The 23,460-nt window shown below is 42.5% G+C and overlaps 1 protein-coding gene across 1 annotated transcript in view; it reads right to left on the reverse strand.

Annotated features, from left to right (window-relative positions):
* Positions 1-7,160: 7,160 nt before the first annotated feature.
* Positions 7,161-23,460, reverse strand: part of LEF1 (lymphoid enhancer binding factor 1) — a 69,609-nt gene continuing 53,309 nt past the window's right edge. The window contains exons 10-13 of the mRNA XM_075039928.1: positions 20,266-20,375; positions 19,823-19,871; positions 19,128-19,168; positions 7,161-7,544 (exon numbers count right to left, since the gene is read on the reverse strand). Of these exons, the coding sequence (XP_074896029.1) occupies positions 19,134-19,168; positions 19,823-19,871; positions 20,266-20,375 (194 nt within the window). The 3' untranslated portion in view covers positions 7,161-7,544; positions 19,128-19,133. The remainder of the gene's footprint in view (positions 7,545-19,127; positions 19,169-19,822; positions 19,872-20,265; positions 20,376-23,460) is intronic.

A 23,460-nucleotide genomic window follows, 5' to 3' on the forward strand; every position in this document is an offset into this window, starting at 1 on the left:
ATTGCCTCTGGAAGTAACTCCCAAACAAAAAACACAAGGCGTTAAGCTAGTGAGACAGCTGTTAGAGTAAGGTGATCTGAAGAATTCTTCAAATGTTGGTTGATAAATACAGTATATTCCATGTTTATACAATTGTGTGGTAGCAGTTACAATAACTATACCCGTAGTGTAGTTGTATGCATCTCATTTAAGATACCCCTTAGTTCTTCTGTCAGTGGTTTACACTACTTATATGTAATTGTATCTGATCCTCACAACATATCTGTGAGCTAAGGAAGTACCATCCTTGGAATGTGTTTCGGGAACAGATATAAAGGGAAATTCTTCCTTAAATTGACTTGAAAATAGTCTTTTCCTTCATTCTTTCTTCAAATGTTTTTTATTGCCAAACTGGACTGACTGAAGATACAGTATAAGTGTTAGACTTGTGACAGATTTAAGGCCATCTTCATGTTCATAGAAAATCCAGCGTTAGGTCATTGGAAAGGGGAGCCTCCTTCCTAGTGGGCAAGAGCACTTAGCAGTGCTGTTCCATCAGCAGGGAAGCCCCAGTTGCCCATGAGGACAGGGCAAGAGCAGAGGAGTCGGTCAAACACAAGAGAGAAGTGGAAGGACGGAGAAACCATGGAGCAGGAGTGAAATCAAATGGACCAGAGGAAGGAGGGAATAAACTGCTTGGATATTGAGAAATTGCTTGCTATTCTGCTTAGTAAGTAATTTCAGTAAATTCACACATTAAAAAAAAAAAAAGGGAAAAAATTGTGGGGAGTAACTCCTTTAGAATACCAGTATAGGCAGAACTAGACTGCTCAGTGCTAACTGAGTGCTGTGAGTGGTTTTATATCTGAGCCATGCAGTTATACCAGCCCCACATAAAGTGAAACTTTTAGACCATATGTCAAAATCTTCCTTATAAAATCTGAATTTTCAGTGATTAAAACAACTCATTGTTAAATTTGTTGAGGGACCTTAGATTAAGGTGTTTTGATTGTGAATTCTTTCAGGACATTGTACTAAAAAGTTGAGTAGGGTTTGAGCTGACAGGTTTTTACAGGAAGAAAGCAGTGGCCATTCTGCCACATGGTTTGTTTGCAAACATGATTACTGCCTATCTGATTTCGGATTGAGTGGTCTCGGGCTTTGAAACTTCGTCTCAGTCAAGGAGTGGGGCCACAGCCATGTTCTGGTGTCTACTGTCTCCTCTTCTATTACCCAGCACTTCACTTTCACAGGTAGGTGCTGAGAAAAACTAACCCTTATATAGCATTTTGCTTTGTCAAGATCTGAGTCCTTGTTTCTGTGGCTTGTTCTCTCTGTCTTAAAAGAAGACACAGAGATGGTCCCACTTCAGCCTAATCAATATCCTGCAGTATTTTCAGCCAGTTTTCTTAGCTGTAGGAAATTAATCCAAATTCAAAGAGTTGCCTCTCCAAGTAAGTGTCCTGACCACCATTAAGTTGTGGAGTATGTTATTTTTCTTATTCTGCTGAAGATTTTATTTTGTTGTAGTTACCTTTTCTCAGCACAGTGAACAGGACAGACCAGTTCTTGGGTGAGTTGCTCTTCTGGTATGAGGCAATGGAAATTTTTCTCCTAGCTCTGCTGGTTCGTGTTGGTTTTCCTTAGCTGAGAAGGGTGAACAAACCTGTCACTTATTTGTATGTGTTGGGTTTCCGGGAGGTGGGATGGGTGAGTTGTGTTTTGTGTTTTTTGATGGGTGAAGTGTGTTTTGCTGAACATCATTCACAGGAAGAAAACCTTAGTATCCCAGGCCAGGTAAGCAGTGATTATTATCTCAGCCAAGCAGATGCTGCTTCTGTGGCTCAGTGAAGTTATGGTTGTTGCAGGAGGAGTGCGCCAGCCAGAGAGACAACATTTAAAGCCCATGGCCTGAAGGTATGAGTATTTACCTGGGAGGATGGGGAGCAGAATTTTAGTCCTTGCTTTGACCTGGTGGTTAAGAGGTTCATTTCCCATATTTCTGGCAGATATGTCCCTTTTCCTGGGGCTGCAGATGCTTGCTTGCTTTCTTGCTTTCTAAAGCAGATCTTTGTATCCATGAGAAGACTCACAGAGTAAATTCATACATTAATCCAGAAGTTCTCATCCTGGCCTGTCATGTGGAAAAATGAATGTGTTTGGGCACACTTTCTAGGTTTTTGGCTTCATCTCAGAATGTCTGTGTTTACAGCAGGCCATTTTCCTGTTACAGCTGGTCTCCTTTTGGCTAACTTCCTTCTTAGCCCAGTAGTTTTGTCACTGACCCGACTTAGGAGAAATGTGTCCATAGCTGACAGGGTTCTGGCTATTTGTGGAGTCACTTTTTTCCCCCATCATGTTCTACTTTGTATTAGGTCCTTACGCTGGAGAAGACGCTTCCTGGCACATTAGCCCCCTTGTGAATGCAAGGGAACAAACTGCAGTTGTGTTACTGGAGAGATTAGTGGGCATTTCTTAGTTTCTGCAGTGTCCTTCATTTTCTGCCTGTCTTGATTTAGCCTAATTAGCTGCCATGTAGATCAGAGCAGGAGGCCATCAGGAAATGGAATGGTTGCTTCAAAGCCTTGTGCACTGTAGTGGTTTCAAAGGAGTGCAGATGACTGATGCTCTGGATTCTGCTGTCCTACAGCCTGGAGCGAAGATTGGGTCTTTAAGGTCCCACATGTGCTGCAAATTGACCTAACCATCAAGCTATCACTTGTACAACTACCTTACTGCCTTTTGTTAGCTAATCCGAAGCGGAAACTACAACAGAAGATAATTCTCTAGAGCTGGTGAGTCCCTAAAAGCCCAACTAGTGAATCTGTCATCACTTTCTGTGTAAGAAGCCAAAGTTAGCCTGCAGCATTGTTCTTTTATGTAACAGAGGGGAAATGGCTCTGTTCCAGGTGATCCAGAAGCCTGAGGAGCCAGACCGTCCTGTGAAGTTGGCCTGATTAGCTGTAAATAATCCCGCCTCAACTGCCCTATTCCGTGTCTTTGCCCTTTGGTGTTTTTTTGGTGAGGGGAGGGAGAAGGATGTGTGTTTCCTAGCTACTAGGATATCTCCTGTGTTTATGAATGGGACTACCTGTACTGTGATCTGTGCAGAAGTGGTTTTGGTGCATGCGTGGAATGAAGTATGGAGGGAGAGAGTGGGTTTATGAATGCTTGTGCAGAAGCATCTGGGTAATTAACTCAGCCATTAGGTAGGAGCATTTAAATCCTTTTAGACATTTTCTGTGGGAAATATAGGATAATCATTTCCTGGGGCACGCAAGAGAGGCATAGTTAGATGCTGACTTCTGCCTAAATTTCACATTGGGAATTTAGGAGTCGTTTTTGAGTCTCACCTGGAATACTTTATTTGGTATCACAAGGATTTAAACCTGGTCTTACTGCCAGGGTAACACCACCATCACCAGGCCATTTTCACTAGCTCATCCATCTCCACTTACAAGCTGGCACGGTACAGCGAGGGCCTGGGTCAGTTTGCTCTTTCAGTCTTGCAGGAACAAATGCTGATTTGCAGTGGGGAGCAGGAGCGGACACTGACCCAAGTCGCAGAGGGTATTCCAGGATAGCGCTGATCCTCTGTTTCAGGTACTCCCATAGGAGCATCCTAAGCCTTGCATATTAGTTAACCTTTCCCATAGTTGCTACATGTGAAAGGTCTTTGATCTATGAATGAACCCAACACATGGTGCTTGCTCACTGTATGTTAACAGCAGAGATGTTATTTTTAGCTCCTGAATTCTTTTTCTCCTTCACTGTTAGAGCTGAAAGACCTTTCGTCCTTAAGACAGGCAACTGTTCACTACATTGTGTATGTCGGACAACATGCTATATAAGGCTAACATCTCTATTGGGAACAATTTTTTTTTTTCAAAATGGGTAAGTGGCTTTTTAAATAGCCATTAAAAAACCTAAATAAAGTAGTCGTGTTTTAAAAAGTTTTAAAAAGAACTGTTATCTTTGGAACATGTAATTTACAGAACTCACTACAGTAATCCTTGATTTAGAAGATTACTGCACTAAAGTACTTGCTTTTTTCCCTTTAAAAACAAAAACCAAACCCCAAACCAAAAACCAGACAGGTTTCCAGCAAAGGCTGGGATAATTGACTGGAAAGGAAACGTAGCTAAGGCTTGCAAAACTCCAGTATACAGTTGCTGTCCTCTCAGAGGTCTTTTCTGCTGCCATCTGAAAACATTCCCTTGCCTGGTCACTTCTTTTGCTTTTTTTAAACTGTATTGGGTTTGCGTGGCAAGCTTTTGGTAGTGGGGGGCTACAGGGACAGCTTCTGTGAGAAGCTGCTAGAAGCTTCCCCCATGTCCCATAGGGCCAATGCCAGCCAGCTCCAAGATGGACCCACCTCTGGTCGAGGCCGAGCCCATCAAGCGATGGTGGTAGCGCCTCAGGGAGGACATATTTAAGAAGGGGGGAAAAAACTGCAACGGCAACTGCAGCAAAAGAGAGGAGGAGGAGGTCCTCCAGGCGCAGGAGCAGAGATTCTCCTGCAGCCAGTGGGGAAGACCATGGTGAGGCAGGCTGTCCCCCTGCAGCCCAGGGAGGTCCACGGTGGAGCAGATCTCCACCTGCAGCCCGTGGAGGACCCCACACCGGAGCAGGTGGATGCCTGAAGGAGGCTGTGACCCCATGGGAACCCCGCGCTGGAGCAGGCTCCTGGCAGGACCTGCAGACCCATGGAGAGAGGAGCCCACTCTGGAGCAGGTTTTCTGGCAGGACTTGTGACCCTGTGGGGGACCCACGCTGGAGCAGTCTGTGTCTGAAGGACTGCACCTTGTAGAAGGGACCCATGCTGGAGCAGTTCGTGAAGAACTGCAGCCCATGGGAAGGACTCACATCAGAGAAGTTCATGGAAGACTCTATCCCATGGGAGGGACCCCACGCTGGAGCAGAGGAAGAGTAAGGAGTCCTGCCCCTGAGGAGGAAGGAGCAGCAGAGACCATGTGTGATGAACTGACCCCAGCCCCCATTCCCCGTCCCCCTGTGCTGCCAGGGGGAAGAGGTAGAGAAAATTGGGAGTGGAGTTGAGCTCAGGAAGAAGGGAGTGGTGAGGGGGAAGATTTGGTTTTATTTCTCATCATCCTACTCTGATTTGATTTGTAATAAATTAAACTCATTTCCCCAAGTCGAGTCCATTTTGCCCGTGATGGTAATTGGTGAGTGATCTCTCCCTGTCCTTAACTTGACCCACGAACCTTTTGTTATATTTTCCCTAGAGCGGCTTTGGTGGGCACCTGGTGTCCAGCCAGGGTCAACCCACCACATTAATGTAATCAGTAGTTGCTAGAAATAAATATTGCAAGAATATGCTGGTTACATTGTTAAAATTGGGTTTGTGTGCAGTGCATGCTGGTTTAAGAGGAAGCTGTTTTGTAACATTTTTAATTATGAAATTTCTTATATAACAGAGTTTAAGGGTCAGTTACAAACAATCTAATGGCAAAGCTTCCTTAGGCAGTAACTCACCTATGTCATTTCTTGTAGCTCAAGCTTGACTCAGCCCAGTCTCGCACCAAACAAGATTCAGGAGCTAGAATACAAGGTATGCTGATTCAATGTACAGTTCATAATAATTCTTCTGCAGTGGTGCTCACAAACCATTGGAATAGTTTATCTATGGCTACAGTGGTTTTTTTCCTTTTGAAGTCCTTCAGTAGAAGTCAGGCAGCTGTGTCTGTTTTTCATAGCTGTTGGAATACCAGTCCCTGAACAAAAGGGGAAAGGTGTCAGAGAAGTTGCTGGTAGTGTTTGGGGCTTGAAAAACTCAAACTCCTGTGTTTCCAGTTTTGAAGTGTGCAGAGGAGCTGCTTGCTATTGCAGGAACGTCTCACAGGCACCAGTTGGCTGTAGGCAGGGCATGCTGACTCTCTGGATCTGACACTGTGAAACCAGGCCCTCCACAGCTGATTCTGCAGCCAGCTCCAGTCCCTGACTGTAGGATAATTTATACAGCTATAAGAAATTTAACTGTAGGCTCCTCCCTCTTGTGTGGGCACAGACCGCATCCAGAAAGAGGGGAATCTATATTCCTAATCATAAGCTTAAACCTGCTGCTGCATTCACTTAAGATTTTAGTAGGAAACTGAAGATGGAGGGATTGCAGACCCTGGTACTTCTGTGTGGGCCAAATCTAACTGAGAAGCATAAGGGAGCACTGAGCTGGCCCCTTCCTTACTCCTACTATGAAAACAAGAGACTTCTGCTCTCTTTAGGAAGAAAAAGATTGTCATCTTCCAAAACAACTGCTTCAAGTGAGCAAACAGCTGAACAGACAGATTGCATTTCCTACGAGGGAAGACTCAGTCAGAAGTCTTCAGCCTTAGAAGTGACTGTGCCTTCCTGGGCTTGCTTCTACCTTCGAGGGATTCTAGCACAAGCCATTCTCTTTTTTTTTTTTTTTTTAAGCCAGACAATTGACTTTAGTTTTATTACAAAGCTTTTATTAAAAAACCAATGCTCAGCACATTAACTCAAACTGGAATGACAAAAAAAAAAAATCGGTTGACAGTATTTTTGGCAAAGGCTGTGCCTTACTATTTTAAAAAATGGGTACATCAATGCTCATTTCAACAACTGGCATAAAATCCCACTAACAGGCTAACAAAAACAGATACAAATACAGAACAATTGAAGTAATAATTCAAGTGCTGGGCTTTTTACAAGGAGAAGGGGAATGGGTGAAAAGGAGAACTCACTGCAGTCAGATTTGCTGGATGTATTGCTTATGTTTACAGAGTAGATGATGCAAGACTGATGGGTCTACTGACCAGCTGACTGTTGTTACATTTATTTAGTTCTATAGGACACTGTATTATATAGACTGAGAGGCCACTATTTGTTACAAATAGTTTAACAAAAAAGCCACCTTTTTTTCCATACAGGTTTTTCCTCTGGCAGAAAAAAAAAAAAGAAAAACCCCTTTTATTTAAAAAGTATTTCAGATTTCTGACACTTGTTTAAAAGCTCATACCTAGTAAAATATACACCAAAGAAATTACAAACTAAAAGTTAAAATATAAAAGCATTCAAGTTTCTTAAAAAAGCTAAAACCAAAATTGATCCTGTCGCACCATTAAATAAAAAGAAGGTTGAGTGTGTCATCCTGGTCCAGGCAAATTCCATTCCTCGATGTGCTGTATGGGGCAGCTGTGGTCTACGTAATTCTGTTGGCTGAAGCAGGCAGAGACAGCCACGCTACTTTGCTGACTCGATATGGACACAGATGAGACGGGGGCTTAAGAGTGCAAGGCAGAGGTGGAGTGAAGACAAAAGCTGCTCTGCTGACCCAGGAGCTCATTTGCTCTATTTATATCGGGGCTGGACCTCGTGATAGTGAAGGATTTTGGCAGTGATTGTCTTTATGATTCAGTGTCTCTAGCAGTGACATCAGGGTGAATGACATCCTAGACAGACTCCTTGGGGGTGGTCTGCGTGGATGAAGGACACACCTAGGGTTTAACAAGCTTCCATCTCCAGAAGGGGTCCTGGTGTCGCCGCCTTTGCTTTGCAAGTTGAGAAAGCATTTCTCTTCCCACCTACAGGGAGGGGAAAGAGAAAGAGAGTGATAAAGACTATATGAAACCTTTTTTTTATTTTTATTTTAAATCCTTCAGAGAAGCTGGTGATGGGTCACTGTAACTCTATGACAACTGTATTAGTAGAACGTGCGTTTGCAATGTCAAAGTTAAGTGCAGAGTATTGCTATTTGCTCTTGCTTGAAGTTTGCAAGAATATTTATGGAGAGTACTTTGGATTGTAAATAGATGTCCACACCAGTTAGAAAGCTATTTAGACATTCAACATATTACAGAAGTAATTCCCTTTTGTAGTGGATTTCATTTATCTACAACATTTGACCCAGATATCTGTTACTAAACTAGACATCCTCAGGCTTTGGTACTACTGTTGTTGAAGTCAATTAAACCTCTACTTCAGAGCCTCAAGCTCTACTCCCTGCAGAAATGAAGAAATGCTGTCTTCTGTAAGCAGCTGGGTAGAGGAATGTGGTGGATGAGGCTTGTGTGAACAGTGACCCTACCATGCATCCACACAACTGGGGACGATTCATTCTGCTCTTCAGCAGGGTGAGGAACATCCTCCAGTTGTGATTACCAACTGCCAGTTACCTAGCTGTAAAGTTCACTAGGATCTTGGAAGGATTTATGTTCATAGAGCATGTGAAAAGGCCAACAATGCAAGCCTCACAGATACTGCTCATCCAGAGTGGAACCGTTCTTCATCATGAGGTCTCTGGGTTACGTCAGCTGACTTAGGCAATTGCTAACTCAACCATCACCCCTGCCCTTCTGACCCAGACAACTGGGTTATAACAGGGACTCCACCCAAAGACTGTCTAACGAGTCAGGCGTTTTTCCACAGACGGACATATGCTCTCCAGTAATGGTCTCAGGATTAGTGGTATCTCAAAAAATCTATGTTAACCTCTAGGCCTCCAGGTACTATTCAGCTGCCAAACAAGTAGAGGGTTCAATGAGCAGAGCTTTTGAGAATGACCAAAATTAGCACAGGAATGCAGTTTGTTGATGAAGGCAAGTGAATTTTCACCAGAAGAAACACAAAATGCTTAGTCACACGAAGGAGATACACTGCCAGCACTTTGAATCACACAAGGCAAGACAGAACAAGTTTATGAAGACATGGTTTAAACCATGAGTCAAACTTCTGTTAGACTAATCATAATAGACTGTTTGAGCCTGTAAAAGCCACAAGCAGAAATTAATCAGCAAATATTACAGCAGCAGTATTTAAACCAGGGCCATTTGTAACTGGGCACCCACCTCCCATCTGCTGCAGCTTCCATGTAAGCCATCACGACGCAAAGCATTTTGCCCGTACTGGTTGAGTACAGCTCCTGAATAAGGAGTTACGTAGGCTAATGCACTCCAGGATAGAAAGCCTCCAAAACTGATTGTGGATCCTTTGATTTTAGTGAGTGCAAGCTGAGGGCCCGAAATCTTACTAAACAAGTTGACTCCTCATCAGAGGCCACCCACACAAGCATTGTTTTAGTGGAAAGGAAAATTGAGGACACTGAAGTTTAGCTGCAGACTAAGTAAGGTAGAAAGAACAAGCACAAATTTATATCAAACTGTCCTGTATAGCTTTAACTTGAAGGTCGCTCTCCCCTCCCCCAAATACCACCATCCCTGATACACAGTGAGTAACTTTCACCTGCTGCTGGTAGCCATAAAAGGATATTTAAAGCCACTGTGGCCTCTTAAACAGTACAGCTGAAAGTCCACTGGCAAACCAGTGGTTTCAACAGAGGTGGTCTGTATTGACTAATTCAGTTCCTATTTCCTCACAAAACCAGCCCAAGTCCCAACTAAAAAAAGCCTTCTGAGCTTCCTGCCTTTTCTTTTTTTTTTTTTTTTTTTTTTTTATAAGTAGCACAGTGCTCCGTAACACATGCGGATCAAAGAGCTGCGAAGGGCTCTACCTTTCCAAGGAGCACGAAAGAGGGGCCAAGCAAACAGCAGAGGAACACTGGGGAGAGCACCCTGCAGCTTTATATTTATTTTGTGCCTTTTCATCCCAGATTTTCAAAGGTTTGGTCCAGGTTGCTCTTCCTGGGAAGGTTTTCCTCTCAGTCTTACATGAAAACATTCAGCTTCCTGTTGAGGAATGGCCTTGAGGCGCCAGGCCAGTAGTTCACAGCAGTCTGATACAAGTGCTGTGATTCAGAGCTACTCCCCATTAGCAGCCAGGAATGTCTACTTCACTGAAGGAAATGAAATGCTCTTCTGTTGAGATGGTTCCGTGCCTCCTCCCCCCTTCCCTTACCAGCAAGCTGTCTTTGAAGTCAGGAGGTTAAAATAACGACCGCGGCCTTGCTCTGGCCCTCAGCTTTTTCAAACAGCGGCCATTGGTTCTTTCTCAATCCAAACGCAGCTTTTGCAGCGCCTGCCTCCTTTCCATAGCCCCTCTCAGCACCTAATTATCCCCTGCTCCAATAGAGAGGCTGCAGATACTACTGTAATTCTGCAAGGGGGTCAGGCACAGCAAAGCCCCAAATATTTTTATTTTTTATGCGAATACTGCAGTACAGCAAATTACACAGTAGCTATTGTGAAAACAGCATCTAGAACCCAGCCTTTCCCCAGCTGCACATTAAGGCTACATGCTGGAAATTGCTTCTACTGCTGATAAACCAAATAATACCTAAAACATACGAATGACGATGGTGTTGCCTTACAGATATAAAACAGGTCAAATCAGGATTCTTTTCAAGAAACCACAGGCATGTGCTAAGGAGACTGAAGACTTCCCACATCTAAGGCTTCACTGGGGGGCTGTAGCTGAAGTCTCGCCAAGCGAGGCATGCCCTAGCAAAGCCCAATCCACAAGTGAAGTCGGCGCAATCAAAGACTGCAATTACAGCTCCCTGGCTGTGGTTAGGCTTCAAAGAAAGTGCTGCAAGTCACATTTTACATATGTGAAGTCTTGAGCCCGAGCCACAATAGGAGGTACTGTCTGTGCCATTTGCAGTGTACATCTGACTGCAGGAGGAAAGGAAAAAAAACCCACCTCAAGTAAGAAACAAATAAAATTCAAAAGTAATTCAGTGTAAAAAGAAAAGCCTTACTACTGAAGTGATAAAACTGTATTTCAGGAATCACTACAGTGAAACTAAAGCCTCCTAACAAGCCTGGGCTCAATGGCTTGAGGGCAAGAGCATCAGAGGGGGATCAGAAGTCCTCCCCACGCTTGGGAACAAGATGGATTGAAGGGTGGGTCTGCAAGGGCCTTGTCCTCCTTCTCTAGTCTTTAACTGATCTCCATTTTGCTAGAACAAGGGAGAGGATTATGCAGCTTCATCCAGGTTATGGAAGAAAGTCAAGAGTGTCTGGGTCGGTACAGGAGTAAGTACAGAGTAAAAGAGATAGCTAATCCTTCACAGAAAGCAAGAAGTAAAGATTTTAAACCAGGTACTTTTTTTCTACACCTTTCCCCACCATAGGTTGTTTTCATACACTTGTAAGAAGAGACAAGACAACATATAACAGCAGTTATATGTATTAAAAAAAAAAAAAGTCAGTCTCCAAACCTGGCTTTTAATCCAGTACTTCAAACAACATGGCAAACTCAGGGACCCCACAGCTGAAACTGTCATTTTCTTTTGAAGTCCAAAATGAACATGTTCGACTTACTGCCAGGGTTTATCCAATACTCCAGAAACTTGGGTATGCAAAACCAGGTCATTATTTATGGGAAAGGTTCATGTTGTTTGTGAAGCCCCTTTGTATTTTCTTTAGCAGCAGAGCTGGAGAGAGTTTCAGGCGCAAGCAGATCGATGCCGGCGTTGCAGTCTGCTCCTCTTCCTGCCCAGCTGTGCCATGGTTTGTGGGGTTAGCCTAAACCAGATCCTTGAAATGTTCTGGGCAAACAAAAACAAACACTCCACAACCTTTGTTGTTTCTAAACAAAAAAAAAACACCTCCCAGCAAAACCCCAGTCATTTTAGTAACCCAATTTGCTGCAGGGTCCCACAAGCTGTTACAGCACATGGATGGAGGGACCTACGCGACACAGGAAAAAGCCCTCTCTGCAAGAGCTGGATACCAGCAGGCAGCAGAGGAAACCTTTTAAGCTGCCTTTGTTGCCAAAGAAATTACATCAAAATTGTACCGTAAAACTGTAACAGATACTGCCATGTTGAAGGATGTCAGTGGTAATTTTGTCTTGTTTTTTTTTCCCCCTTGCTACTGTTAGTGTCAGTCCCTTGCTGGTAACTCTGAACCAAGTCTCCAGTAACAAATTATCCACTGGTGTTTTAGATGCCCTCAAGCAGCTAACCCTGAAAATACTTCTCCATTGACTACAGGTGGAGCCTGGTGTCCTAACTTCTGTCCTCTGAGTTTGGCCTAAGCTAGATGCGTTAGGTGAAGAGCAGGAATGCCTTCCCCCCTCCATGAGTCAGAGACCTCTTCCAGAGCAGGTCAGTGTCAGCATGGGGAATGCCCAGGTATTTTAGGGCTCCCGCTTTGTGCAGCTGAAGTCAGTGATGCCAAAGCAGGTGTGGCTCTTATAAAAGGCCCCCAGTGTAGGCAGCATGAAACTAGAAGCTCTATCCCTGCACTACAATCTTTAAAATGATCGTACAGGAAGACCCACAACATGTTTTTCCTGTTGGAGGTGGGAAGAGAGAGAGGGTCTATGTTTATAATAAAAAACAGATTACCTCTAGACAGCTGTCTCTAGCAGCTTATTATTATTCTTCTTAAGAAGAATAATATACTAAGTGATCTGCAAGGGAAGAAGAAGTAGGCTTGTGCCCTTTTTGTATCTTTATGGCATATAATAAATATTCAGAATACTATTTTAAAAATTATTTATTTTATAGACTGAGAGCTGTGAAGAAAGATGCATCTGTTCTGAAGTAGCAATTTCAGTGCCCCTAGTTTTCACCTGCTGTAACAGAAAAGACATGACATACTAGTAAAGTAGTAAGTGAAAATCTTTCAAAAGAAAGAAATAATAGGTAAAGTTTCCTTTGTATATCTTCTTTTCTGCCACAATTAAACATAGGTTAGAATTTACACTGTACTTTGAAAGACAATCTCAACATTTAAATCTTCCAGCACATGGAATAATTTACATAGTTGCTTTCATGCAACCAAAGGTAAGTCAGATGTAACCTGAATATTTATCTTCATCAACTCTTCTACACACAGAAACCAATAGAAAATTCAAACGCATCAACTTCACTTTGATACCATTAAGTCATCTCAGCAGAAAATCTCTACTGGTCCGAAATACGCAAGCCTCCTGTCGTGTATCTCAAAAACACATGTATGGGAAGAAACCCAACTATTCATCAAAACGTAGTCTCACCTAGTGTCAAGACAAATAAATGCACACACCATAAAACTAATTATATGTAGTTATTTTGGCAATAACATTTTACCTTGTGCAATTTCAGGTATCCCAGAGATGAAGGATAGAGGGCTCTCAAAACTCCTCCGAGTTTAATTCTGATGCAACTTAATATTAATGAAGAAACACGTATCTTACTTTTGCAAGGAGGAAGCAACTTCAGAAATGGAGCCTCTTTGCCCAGTTAAGTCTCCTTAGTTCTTTTACCCCCTGATTCCGCTCTATTGATGCCTATGGCAAGAACATTAATTCAGAGACATGGTTGCTGGTACCATTTCCCTCATTCCATCTAACCCTGCTCACACACTACCCCCCAGTGCCAATGACACCTTCACTGCACAAATGCTTCCAACATTTGCTTCCACTGCTGGAACCAATGGCAGAACACTGGTGTCCTGCAAGGTCAGACTAAAACACATACTGTCTAACGGGTTGCCAGTCTCACATTTAACTGGCTAGACAGTGGTGCTTCAGCTGGCCCTGCTGTGAGCTTCCCTCCTTGTACAGCTTTCCAATCTGCACACTTTCAAAATTGTTTATATGGTACAGTCTTAACAAGCGGGTAAAGGATCAGAGATTTAAAAGATGACTTGCATAAAAAGTCTTAAAGTAGAGGATTAAGGAACCGACTGGTATGAGAAGGTTGGCTCTATTAGCAATGACTTTTGCAACGTCAAATTTAGGCTTTTTGGTTTCGTTTTGTTGTCTGGGTTTTTTTTTTGTCTTCAGGATGGCTGGTTTTGCATTCATGTATATCAGAAGACCTCTTCAATCCAGTCATAATCTCTAAAAGTCAGAGGCAGACAGAAACAAAACTCAGTGCTGAAGTTTGCTAAGCTTTGACAGAATAGCATTTGAATACAATTCCGTTGAAATTAGAGGACATATTTCACCCAAGCTTAGTCTCCTGAAACAAATGGGAGAGACTTTGACAATGTCAAAACAATTTGCTTTCTAGCTGTTGAGGAATACGGTATCAATTTCTCATTTTGAAATTTTTCATGTAAATACACTAAAAAATGAAAATGCAATACAGACCTGAGATGAACACTAAAATGCTGAGGTTTTCTTCCAATTGGGAATGAAACCACACTTCAAAATCTTATGTTTTCTTTATGAAACAGTTTGTTTCTACAGAGTTTTGCGCATGACCTTAGAACTCTCAATCTGGTGGGGAGTTTACTAAATCCACTAAAACATATTGGTTTAGTCCAGAGAAGAGTGGTGCACCAGCCGTTAACTCCCTGTCCCCACCTTATCCCACAGGAAGAGTTAGAACAATAGTCATCCCACTGTTCCTTCATTCTAGCCCAAGCCTCCTACTGCTAACACCTCAGACGTGAAACGATATAGGTTTTTTTTTTTTTAAATCACTTGTAAATGTGGCTGAGTTCAAACTTCATTAGGCATCTCTAACTTCACAGATGCAACTTGAGCATCTGACAAAATAAAAACAAGTTCTGGACATTCACCTGCTGAATTATCTACTTTTGCCCTTTGTCAGTGTCAGTTCAAAACATGAAACGCTGAAGGTCAACTTCACAGCTGACCATGCTACACCCTTTGGTTGCAAAAACTAAGGTTTTGTAAATACTTACAGAATTTTCTTGTTTCCCTAATCCTGTATCTATCCTGATTGTCTAGTTCAAAGTGTTCTGCTGTCTTTTTCTTTAGAAAACCTATGCTTGGCCCCTACCCTGTCTTACCCTTATCCCTCATGGTGTCTCTGCACCCAAAATAGCTTTTATACCCTTCCTTCCTTCCCTCCTGCACTTCACAAGGCTCCTCCACCAGGTTGATAAAGGAAATTGGGGCACTCGGTCTGCTCTGCTGCATCTCTCCCAGCAGGTGTCAGTGCCCTTCTGTACCTGCCACCTAAACAGGAGGCAGCTTTTCTTCAGGTTTGCTCTTTTGACGTTTCTCTTGATGTCACAGAGCCTGAAAGAGAGGAGGTTTTCTACCTTTCACCCCGGCAAGTTCAGTGTCAGGTCAGAATTAAGTTGCAGGAGGGAATCTGTCTGAGGGCTATACCCTTTGTCATTGGAAATTTCTATGCCTATCTGAAAAAGGCTGAAGTTAAGCAAAGTGTTCAATAATATAAATGTTTCAATCCAGCAAATTCTCTTCTGTTCATTCTGTCCCTCTTGCCTATGCTGAAGGCCACTGTTTATAGGCAAAACAGGGAACAGGAAACATGGGTCACACAGGAAACATATTTTTAAAGCAAATCAGGACATGTCTCTGCACCACCATCGCCACACAAATTCTCACATGCACTAACTTCTGCACAAATCCTCCAGGCTGTTTAAAGCTTCTGAGCAGTCAAAGGGTATGGAAAGGGGTGAAGCGTTTGTTTCGTTTTCAACTACTCCAGCAGCAAGTTCAAGAGCACTGGACAAGCCAGGTTAGAAAACATGTGCCTCAGAAAGCAAAGTACCACATCCTCTTTGCATCTCCCTTCTAGGATGCAGGCCAGAAACCCATGGTCAACCATGACCACATTCATCAGATGGTTCTTTTCCACAGTATTCTGGCTGTAGATTGGTCCACTTTATAGTCTCCTTTCACAGCCTCACTCCGTTTTATTTCTGAGTAATAAGGAAAAGACAATCCAGTCATAGTTTGTTACAACACTATCCAAAAATCACTTCTGCACCAAAATTTGGCTCTAATTTCCATGTAGGAAGTTTGAAAGGATACAGATAATTCATTGTTTAAAGTTAAACAGTCTTATTCTGATCCTTTTAAGTGCTTCTGATTGTAAATCAGTATTAGTCAAGTTTTCTCATTTTTTAAAGCTTTGCTAATTTAAATGCTAATTGTCATGGAATTTGCAAGCCACAAATACACTTCTCACAGGTTTTCAAATGTCTATTAAGCTTCTCTATCACTCTTTTTAGCCCTTGAAGATATGCCAAAACACAATGTTAAATTATGTAGCTTGTGAGGACTTCCCAATTGCATCCTCCCATATGTCAGATGATGTGCCTTTTACAATTACCGTAAATAGCAAGTCATAAGAAGTTAACTATTTCCACATTGCAGAACAATCAGGAGGAATTTTTGCTAGTACCCTTCTATTTCCTTGCTGATTTAAAAATATTCACGAGATGCTAAAAATCAGCTTGTTTTCCTTCCAAAAGTCAAACCAGATAGGAAACCAGGAATCTCCACTTCTGACACAGAATTGCTCCCATTTACAAGTCTTCTAGAAGGCGGTGCTTAAAGCAACAAGAAAACACCCACCTCTCTGAAAGGTGCTCAAGAGACGATCTCTACATTGTCCTTAATCTTAGCTTTCCTCATTTCCCCTTCCCTCCTGGCCTCTTCCAAACTCATTTTTAGTATTATCAGGTCTTATGCCACTCTCGGTTGATTTCAAAAGGAGAGAATAAATACGAGTTATTTCTTCAACAAATAAAAGTTATTTCAAACATTCTGTTGGACCATGTCAACTGAAAACAAAATCCTGCTTGGGGACAGTTCCACAACTCTTAAAAGAATGGCGACATGCTTCGGAGTACCCCAGGACAATTTAGCAAAGACTGGAGCGCCAGCTCACTGTATTCCTGAAGCACTCTAAGTGTTTTACAAATTGGCCATTCAGCAGGCTGGAGGAGATCATGGAACTCACCTAAATCCTAAGCAGTGAAGCCATAAGAAGCCTGCTGCTGTGTACAACCCTGGGAAGAGGAGCAACTTAATGCTACCACCTTGACTTCACTGCTCAAATGATGTCGAAGGCAAAAAGCAGGTTAGAGGTCCACCTTAAAGATCAGTTACATGCTGAAGTGTTCAAGGACAAAAAAAAACCACACCCAAAACTTTCACAGTATCTTAAATCATTTCTGTTTGCATGTCTCTTCCGTTACTTTCCTCTGAACATCCCACCACACAACCCTCCCACCATTTCATCCTTCTCACTTACATCACCGTAATTACAGCCCTGGCTGATCTCCTTTGTGCTGATCTCGAGATTCTTTCTTTGGTCTTGCCACCTACTCATTTCTGATTCTTCTCAGATAACAGAACGCTTGTCTCCTTCCCAGACCTCCCACCCTCCTTCCCCCTCTTTGCTACACCATCCGTACAAGCAAGAAAGCTAGTGTTTTCCTGTCTTCAAGAGCTCTTTGCGGCACTCACTGAAAGGCATTCCCAAACTTATTATCTCCATCCAGTAAAGACTACAACAGCTCTGCTGTGGGCCTGGTAAGATATTATGCTTGTGGGCAAAACATTCTTTGGATTAGGCTTGCAAAGGGCAAGAGTCTTAACCTTCAGAAGTTTACTTTGAAGTCTGGCTGATTCAGGTTCCCTAAATCATTCTGTGCATTTACTTCCAGCTAGAGCAGATCTGTATGTCTCCAGTGGAGAGCATTTGCTCAGCACACAACATTTAGTGAGGCTGCCTACATGCGCATATATGGAGTCAACAGCATACTCCCCCTTCAATGGAAGAAGATACCTACTGTTCTCATACTCTGTGTTATAAATTGCATGAGGACAGAGAGACAGGTATTATTACCAACAGTTTCCACACCGTTACAGAGCTTAAGGGGAAGGAAGGAAGGGGTGTAGGGGTAAAAGGGAAAGAGAGAAAACCCACATACTCAGAACATTCACCCTCTTCTATTTCAACTCATCCTCTGCTATGGAAAATGCAAACAGAGAAACTCCAACAAAAGTAGTTCAGTGTAGGCAAGGCAGTCATCCTTAGATTGTAAGGCATCCAAGAAACCAAATATCCCCCGGTTTTTAACTGTCACTTGAACCTTAGTTGTATTCTGATCCCAATCGAGTGCTCCCCGTCAATTCGGATAAAATTATGTGTGGTTTGCTTACTGGTACCGTGTTAACATCAAAGGGAAAAATACAACAGTCATGGACCTGGGCAACTAAGCTGAAATATCAATTATAAAACTCAAGGTTAAAGCACTTGCATTTTTTTTTTAAAGGTATAATACTTACGGCAGTCACTGTAACTAATGATCAGCTACATTTGTTGTGTAGGCTACAGAACCCAAATGCTGCAATCCACGTCTAAAATCAGCATGACTCAGGCATACTGCAAAGGGCAAGACTGTCTGCTTGCCTGAAAAACTTTTGCTTAGCAGGAAGAAAAAAAGAGCATGCATTTTGCCTGTTCACTTTACTTCAGCTTTAAACCGCCCCCCACAGTCTGAAACCCAACCAAGTTTAGACTAACCAGCATAATGGCATAACTGCAGAAGAGGCTTGAATCATGCTGACTGACTGATGACTGACACTGCACAGAACAAACTTAACTGGGCTTTCTCTGGCTGAAAGTCCAAGCAGAGCGGAGGGCCCACAGGAGGCCATTTTGCTGACCACTCTGAGTGCTAAGGGGATCGTGCGGCCCAACAAGGCGGAGGGAGAGGGGATAAAGAGCCCACTTCTACTTTGATGCATAGGTAAGTTTAGAAAGTGTTATTTTTTAGACAGTGTAGAAGCAACTATTATGTCAAATGAATGCCATTCCTACTAGAAGATGTATCACACTGAGAGGAAGAGAAGGACCAGCCTTCCAACACAAACACTGAGAGATGAGGATCTCACTGTGGTACCACGTGCACTCACAAGCAGGCTAGATGGTGTTATTGGATATGTGTAATCACTAGTCATTCCACCTTCTGTGCAGATGATATGATACGAAGAGAGAAAACACACGCTGGAAATACAACAACAACAAAAGAAACCAACCCGCACCACACATGAAATACCACTGTACAGTCCAGGGAGAAATTCTTGATATAACTGAAATACAGTCCCATTTTCCTAGCAGAAGTTTTGTTAGTATACAGGTGAATACATTTTTAAAAAGTGTACCCAGCCAGCATCTTGTAGATGTCAGCACATAAAATGTACTCCGAAGCCAGCTTCTAACCTGCTCTTATGAATTGTGACAGTCTGCTGGCTGGGAGGGTTTGCACTGCTTAATAAACCCATCCCTGCACTCCACAGGCAGACTTGCAGCAAGTCAGTGAGGTATGGTCAATTTGAAAATATTAAGGTTAAGAAGTGAAATGGTGAACACCTAATAGATAGCCGGTATAAAAACCATCAGTAGTCAAAGTAACATTAGCTTTGGGATATGATACTTCTGCAATTTTTGCTAAATTCATATTATTGCATAAAATTTATCAGAAAGCTTATTTTACAATTCAGTTTTATCATCAGGAAAGCTTTAGAGATGTTCTTACCATGCTTCAGATGTAGGCAGCTGTCATTCTGGGGCCTGTACCTGTAGAAGATTGTTTTCCTTTAACAAATTTCTGTTACAGTGTTTTTGCACATTCCAAATAAGTTTGTTTGCTACAGTATTACATGGATTTTTTGGCGTGTTTTTGGTTTTGTTGTTTGATTTTTTTATGGTTCTTATACCAGCCATTTTTGTGGGGGAAAACAGGGTGTTTCTTTGAATATTTTTTACAGGCAAAGAGGAGACCTCACTGATGCTTTTAGCCAACCTACTAGACAGCTGTTAGTGTACACAGAAATGTAAAATACAGCAATAAAAAATACAGTGGCTACAAAAAGGTCAGTGTGAAGTTTCTAGTGTCCAATAATCCCACACAGTATTTGAGTCATAGTTAAATCTAAGGATGCTACAACATTGATTCAGGAGAAAAGCAAAGGTAAAGCAGGACAGTGATTGCAGCAATGCGTAAGTTCAGCCAAAGATGTTGATGCAGTGAGGACTGCTGTACGGAAAGGTGTAAGGGAAAGGAGACATGTATTGTGTGCATTTTCACAAGCTTGCATTCAAAGTGAAGTATCTTAAAACATCTATCAGAAGCAAGTGTTAGAAAAAAGCATGTAAAAATTAAATAGCGCAAGCCCTGGTTTCTAAAATATTCCTGAGGTGAATGGTAAGTAAGAGTTGGTCATGGCCTACCTGATGCTGATTCCTGCAACTTTTCTCTCTTCCTCTTCTTTTTCTTCCCCTGAAATATAGGCAATTTTACCAGACCATTACATGCACAGAACTTTTTTTGTCACTCCCCCACCTCACAGCATAGAAACAAAAAACATCTGAACACTGAGAAAGCAGTTAGGAAAAAAACCCAATTGTTTTGGGGGTAGCTAAAACATTTTCTAACCCACATCCAACTGTTTCAATGGTAACAAGGTTTGCTCTCAGCATCCATGGATAAATATGCACATGAGCAATACACATTTTTATATCCACATGGAATTACAATTTCTGGCAGTTTTTCAACTAACACTGGCCGCCGCAAGCATCTAAAAGACTTCTCACGCTTAATAATCTGATGACACATATGTTGATATCATAATTTATGGCTCTTACAAGAACTCTTCACACATTCAGATACTTACACTGTCATACATGGCAACAGCAGACAGGGTGTTGAAAGTACCTAGGACGACCATGACTTGTCCCCAGGGTACAAACCAGCCAAGTAAAACTGTTCTGATAACGCTTGTACCTTAATAGAAAGCCAAGTCTCATATGGCTGTGCCCAGAGAACGCGCTGTGCAATAATCAAACAGCAGACTGCTGTACAGCAAAGCACCCTTAACGTGACCGAGGTGCAGGACAGAAATGGACGTCAGGCAGCTGTCTTTCTTGGACACCACACTGGCACCAGCGTGCCGGCGCAGGCTCATCGTGCCAACCCACACACTCGGCCTTCTCCCGCACCCCCATCTATGGAAAAGGCCAGAGCTCCCAGTTCGCACAGTCTTTCAGGAAACAAAAGGTCAGTACAGACCCACAATTTTAAACCTCAATCATCTTGCATCGCCCTAATTACCACTTTGATTTTCCTCCATATGACTTCTCTTTATTGTCCTGCATTGTCAGTCAGAGCTTTTTTGTTGTTGTTTAAAAAAAAAAGGTCATATCCATTTATATTTTAAAGAAGCCTTCAAGCTGCCAGGACAGGCTCTAACAGATGAGCTCTGGCAAACCTTGGTGCAGTTGCTGTAAGCGGGACTGCAGCCTGCTGTCCATCCTTCTGCCCCGCAGCCAGAGGTGTCCCCACTCAGCACAGCTGGCAGCCGCCGACGCGTGTCCCGGCACAGACCATGCTCAGTGGCCACAAACTGGAAGGGCTGAGGTGGAGGGACACGTCTTTCTGTTAGCTTGCTCTGCAAGGCGACAGGATGGATGGCAGGTGATGTAAGAAACCACCTCATACCACTGCCTTGCTCACCGATGGACAGCAAAGCGAGGGCCCCAAATACAGGCTACGGTGAAGCTACGGCAGATGAATTTAAGTGGTCTCCAGTCTGCTCTGACAGTGTGGGCTTGCCTGACTCTTAAGCTCCTATCCTTATTTATTCTGAGGCTGGCAACTGGGCCAGGCAATGCCTTGTGAGTCAGCTCCCAAAGATGGGCCCAAGACTAGAAGTTGGAAAGCAGATTTCAAGGGCTCTGGGAAATTCACAGTGATGTGCTTTATCTCTTAGGCACCAAGGCAATGCTTCTGCATTAGTGCAGAGGTTAACATGGAAAAATCATGCGAGGAAAATTATGTTTTATTCTCTATGGCATGCTGACTTCAAGTGCTAAAACATACTGAAAGCTGATCTGAGATCCGTCTATGAGATACCAGAAGTGGAGGAACAGAAGGAAAAGGCTAGGCTGAAAACTAGTTGTCAGCATTCCCAAATGAGGTAGTTTCTGACAACTGCAGCACACACAGACACCATCACATTATGAAAACAGTGTGCTGCTTGTGACTATCACACAACTTTGCAAGACTACTTTGGGTGTCAGTAATAAAAACACAACAAAAAGCATAGAGATACTGCCAACAGTTGAATAGCAATGCTTAACATTTTCTTGAAAATTCTGAAATCCTGAATAACCATGCAAACCAAAATAGAAGAATTAAAACCAAGTAGTACTTATTTTTTAATTGTGCCGTTTTGTGAAATTCAGCCACGTGAAACAGAAGAGTCACCCCTAAGTCACTTCCAACTCTCAAAACACTGCAGTAATACCTGTGCTAAATGAATACAATTTCATTTTTTGACTGCTCAAGTTAGAAAAAATGAAGAGGAAAAAAAGAAAAAAAAAGAGATGACATATATATGAAAAGGTTTCAGTGATAAACTGTGATCTACTATGATGACCTTTCTCACTACGACTGCAACAAACGTGTGCATTCCTGGACAGGCAGAGAGAAGGACTGCAAGAGGAAGCTATCAGAGTTCTCCCTTGTAACACATAGGACTGGAGTATGTCAGAGCTATACTTCCACACAGGATGTAGGATGGAAACACATCAAAGAGAGAATTCATATGTGCCACCTTACACGTTCCGAATGTCTATCAAGGCATTTAAGAAACTGCAGGTCCACTGTTTGTGCTGTATGGCAGTAGGCTGTGGCAAAACACATCAGGTTCTCAAAGTCAGAATGACTGAGCATCACAGGACAATCTTGAAGGCTGACACCCAGTAAGCATGACCTTACAAGGCTCCAAAGTGGTTTGACTTTCCAGCAAGTAAGTTCAAAACAATTGAAATCCCCTTGTTATCAGGGAGTATATCACTAAGGCCTGTTTGTTCCCAGGTATACTCCAAGACAGCTCTGTAGGCACGGTCTGGTTACTGGAAATAAACCCTAGCTGCGTAAGGTCATGACAGCTCATCTGCTAGGAAAGATGACTGTATAAAACAGGCAGAAACAAGCTGCTAGGGCTTACAGTAGTGTCTGTGCTTACAAAAGTGGGCATGGATGTTAGCAAGACCAAGATGTGCTTCAGAGATGATCATGTAGTTTCTGTGTCAATGCCTTCTGTGCCAAAGATCTCCCTAAGAGACTCTAGCTTACAATGAAAATTTTGTTTAAGCTGAACAGTAGCTGCGCTGGATTGCTAATGTCAGGTACTTCTACAGTTTCTGTTAACACTGTATCTAGGTGCCTCATACTCTTTAATGTCCACAAGACGTCACTGAAGTAGAGAAACACTACTGTCCATCTAATACAGATGGAAAACTGAGTCAGATAATAGCACGTACACTTCCTATCACAGTAAATAATGTCACAGCTGATGGGGGGACGGAAAGTAGCCCAGATCTCAGGCTAGGATCAGTCGCTCAGGATTGCAGCTTGTGAGTTTTGTAACGTAACATAAGACTACACTGACAGCTCATTGTAAGCACAATAGTATAATTGTGAAGTGCAAGCTGTGCAACGTGCTATTAACACTTTTTGATATTTAATTATAAAATAAGCGTAATTGTAAGAAAACTTCTTAGCTTCACCAAACTCTATAAAAGCAGAATCTACCATGAAGTTTACTTACACAAATTTTGCAGGCTTTATTTCAGAGATGGACTATTCTGAATTACTTTCAGCTAAAGTTCAGTTTGCATTAAGACCCCTGGGCTTTCAGTTCTCTTGAAAGAGAGACACCCATTTTTTGCTCAGGTCTAAAGAAGATTTATGGATAGCAAGTGATCAGATAGAAATTTATGGAAAATTCACAGCTGTACAGTAGAACATAAGCTTTCAGGCAGTATTGATGATTGTCATAGAAAAAAACTTTCCATGCTATTTT

Source organism: Buteo buteo, chromosome 1, assembly GCF_964188355.1.
Source record: "Buteo buteo chromosome 1, bButBut1.hap1.1, whole genome shotgun sequence".
Classification (NCBI taxonomy): Eukaryota; Metazoa; Chordata; class Aves; order Accipitriformes; family Accipitridae; genus Buteo; species Buteo buteo.